The 2,432-nt window shown below is 35.2% G+C and overlaps 1 protein-coding gene across 1 annotated transcript; it reads left to right on the forward strand.

The window, feature by feature from the left end:
- The first annotated feature begins 105 nt into the window (after positions 1-105).
- On the forward strand, positions 106-1,632 carry LOC111389637. The gene is made up of 7 exons (XM_023014569.1): positions 106-115; positions 236-418; positions 478-501; positions 584-756; positions 807-872; positions 955-1,257; positions 1,483-1,632. Exons 1-7 carry the CDS (start codon positions 106-108, stop codon positions 1,630-1,632), a joined length of 909 nt encoding a protein of 302 aa, XP_022870337.1.
- Positions 1,633-2,432: the final 800 nt, after the last annotated feature.

Raw genomic sequence — 2,432 nt, forward strand, 5'->3', positions numbered from 1 at the left:
AACATATAAGACAAATATATTTTAATTCCAAAATTTTCGGGGCGTTACATAAATGTTTCATCCATTGAACAACAATTTGTGAGTCTAACTTCTCTTGTTTGTCAAATGGCTGCAGGTAATATGCAAAAGACGAAGGCGTGTGGAATTTGTTCGGTCATGGGACATCCAACCGACATGTGTCCAACTCTTCAAGAAGATCCAAATGAATAAGTTAATGTAATTGGCAGCTTTCCAGGACAACCACAAAGGAATTATGATCCTTACTCAAACACCTACAATTCAGGATGGAAGGATCATCCTAACCTTAGTTATGGGAATCCCCAATCAAACCAGCCCATGACCCAAAATTGCCAAAGCTTTCAACAATTCAAGCAGCCATACCCTCCTAGACAACAACAGGGCCAATCTTTTAACTCTGGTATGTCTCTAGAGGATATTGTTAAGTCTTTGGCCACTAACACTTTACAATTTCAACAGGAAACAAAACAATTCCAGTAGGAGGTAAAGGCAAGTATTCAAAGCTTGGAAAATCAAATAGGTCAAATGGCAATAGCAATCAATTGACTGGAATCACAAAGCTCAGGAAAAATCCCTTCTCAAATGGTAGTAAATCCAAGGGAACATGTAAGTGCAATCTTGTTGAGGAATGGTAAAGAGGTTGAAATTCCAAAGGCAACCCCTACATCATTGGAGAAGGAAAAAGAGAAAGATGTCATTGAAGAAAAGAGTGTTCCAACGACAATGGCGTACCTAAGCGTAAGTTTCCACCCCTTTCTGAGTATAAATCGATACCCTGTTTCCCTTAGGCTTTAGTAAAACCCATGAAAGATGAACATAATCATGAACTTTATGAAACTTTCCGTAAATGTGAGGTAAAAATTCCATTGTTAGATGCTATTAAACAAGTACCTCGTTATACTAAATTCTTGAAGGAATTGTGTACCATTAAAAAAGAAACATACAAGGTGTGAAAAGATAAACGTAGGTAAAAATGTCTCTGCAATCATTCAAAGAAAACTCCTTACAAAGTGGAAAAATTCAGGCATGTTTACCATCTCCTGCACGATAGGTAACACTAGGTTTGAAAAGGCCATGTTAGACTTAGGAGTTTCTATTAATGTCATGCCATACTCTGTATACTCTTCTTTAAAACTTGGACCTTTGAATGAAACTGGTGTCATAATTCAACTAGCTGATAAAATTAATGCCTATCCTAAGGGTGTAGTTGAGGATGTTCTCATGAATATTAATGATTTGGTTTCTCCGTTGACTTCTTTGTGCTTGATATGAGATATAGTGTTCAAACTATTGCTAAGAAAACCATTCTTAAAGACATCCAAAGCTAAAATAGATTTTTATAGTGGCATGCTTACTATAGAATTTGATGATAAATTCAGTGAATTTAATATTTACGATGCCATGAAACATCCTAACGAAACTAACCCTATTTATTCTATTAAAGTGATTTATTATTTAAAATAGGAAGTTTTAGAATCTAATGAAAAGAATGCAGTGAAAGTTGTCATTGTTCAGCATATTAAGGAGGTGGATCAAAAGTTACCCTTGAATAGTGGCCTTGCAGGAAGCCATTGCAGCATTGAATGCTTCTCCAAAGTCACCAAAGTCAAGTAAAATTATGCATATTATTTTGCCAATTTCTAGCGAGAGGCCTTTCTATGCAAGTTTCCAAATGGAGGAGGTGAGAACATGGGGCCTTGGAACCGAATTAGCCAAAGTCAATAAACAAAGGCGCTGCTTGAGAGGCAATCCAAGGGCCAAGGGGGGTTCGTTTCGTTAACTCTTTATTTTTATCTTTTTACATTCATATGTTTGGTTAATGTTATTATTTTCTTTGCATTTTACCTTACATTGGGGACAATGTAAGTTTTAAGTGTGAGAGAGGAAAATTCGATTAAGACAATTTAAGTTGAGTCTAAAATTCTCAGTTCCTATTTTTTGTTTATTTTTGACTTTTTGATAAAACTTCAACATAAGAGGGAGAAAACAAAGTGGTTTTGAACAATTTTAGTTGTATATGCTATCTAGAACTTGCCTTGATTCTCTTCGAGGTCACATTGATACATGCACGCATGAACATGATTAAGGCCATCTTTGTTGCATAAGTTAGTCACCTTAGCCAAATAGCCTACCTAGCAACTAATTTTACCTTTTGTTGAGCCCCCTTGAGCCTTATAACTTTTCCTTTTGTAAACTCACATTACAAGCTTTAAATCCGAAAAAATAATATCTTTACCCAAGCCATAGAGCTAGTGGGATATTGTTATTCATTTTGGTACATGGGAATATGAAAGGAATAAGTGTGGGGGTGTCTAAGATTATGATGGTGGAATGGAACATGTTCTCAATTACAATGCATAAGTTTCATTATTAGTGTGATATTTTGAGAAACCAAAAAAATAATATATATATAT

This window comes from Olea europaea, unplaced genomic scaffold, assembly GCF_002742605.1.
Source record: "Olea europaea var. sylvestris unplaced genomic scaffold, O_europaea_v1 scaffold6029, whole genome shotgun sequence".
NCBI classification, from domain to species: Eukaryota; Viridiplantae; Streptophyta; class Magnoliopsida; order Lamiales; family Oleaceae; genus Olea; species Olea europaea.

Bases quoted from the DNA above. Each gene is read 5' to 3' on its own strand.
- LOC111389637 (XM_023014569.1), top strand. The intron at 419-477 runs GTATGTCTCTAG...CAATTTCAACAG, and splicing joins GGGCCAATCTTTTAACTCTG to GAAACAAAACAATTCCAGTA. The intron at 502-583 runs GTAAAGGCAAGT...CACAAAGCTCAG, and splicing joins CAAAACAATTCCAGTAGGAG to GAAAAATCCCTTCTCAAATG.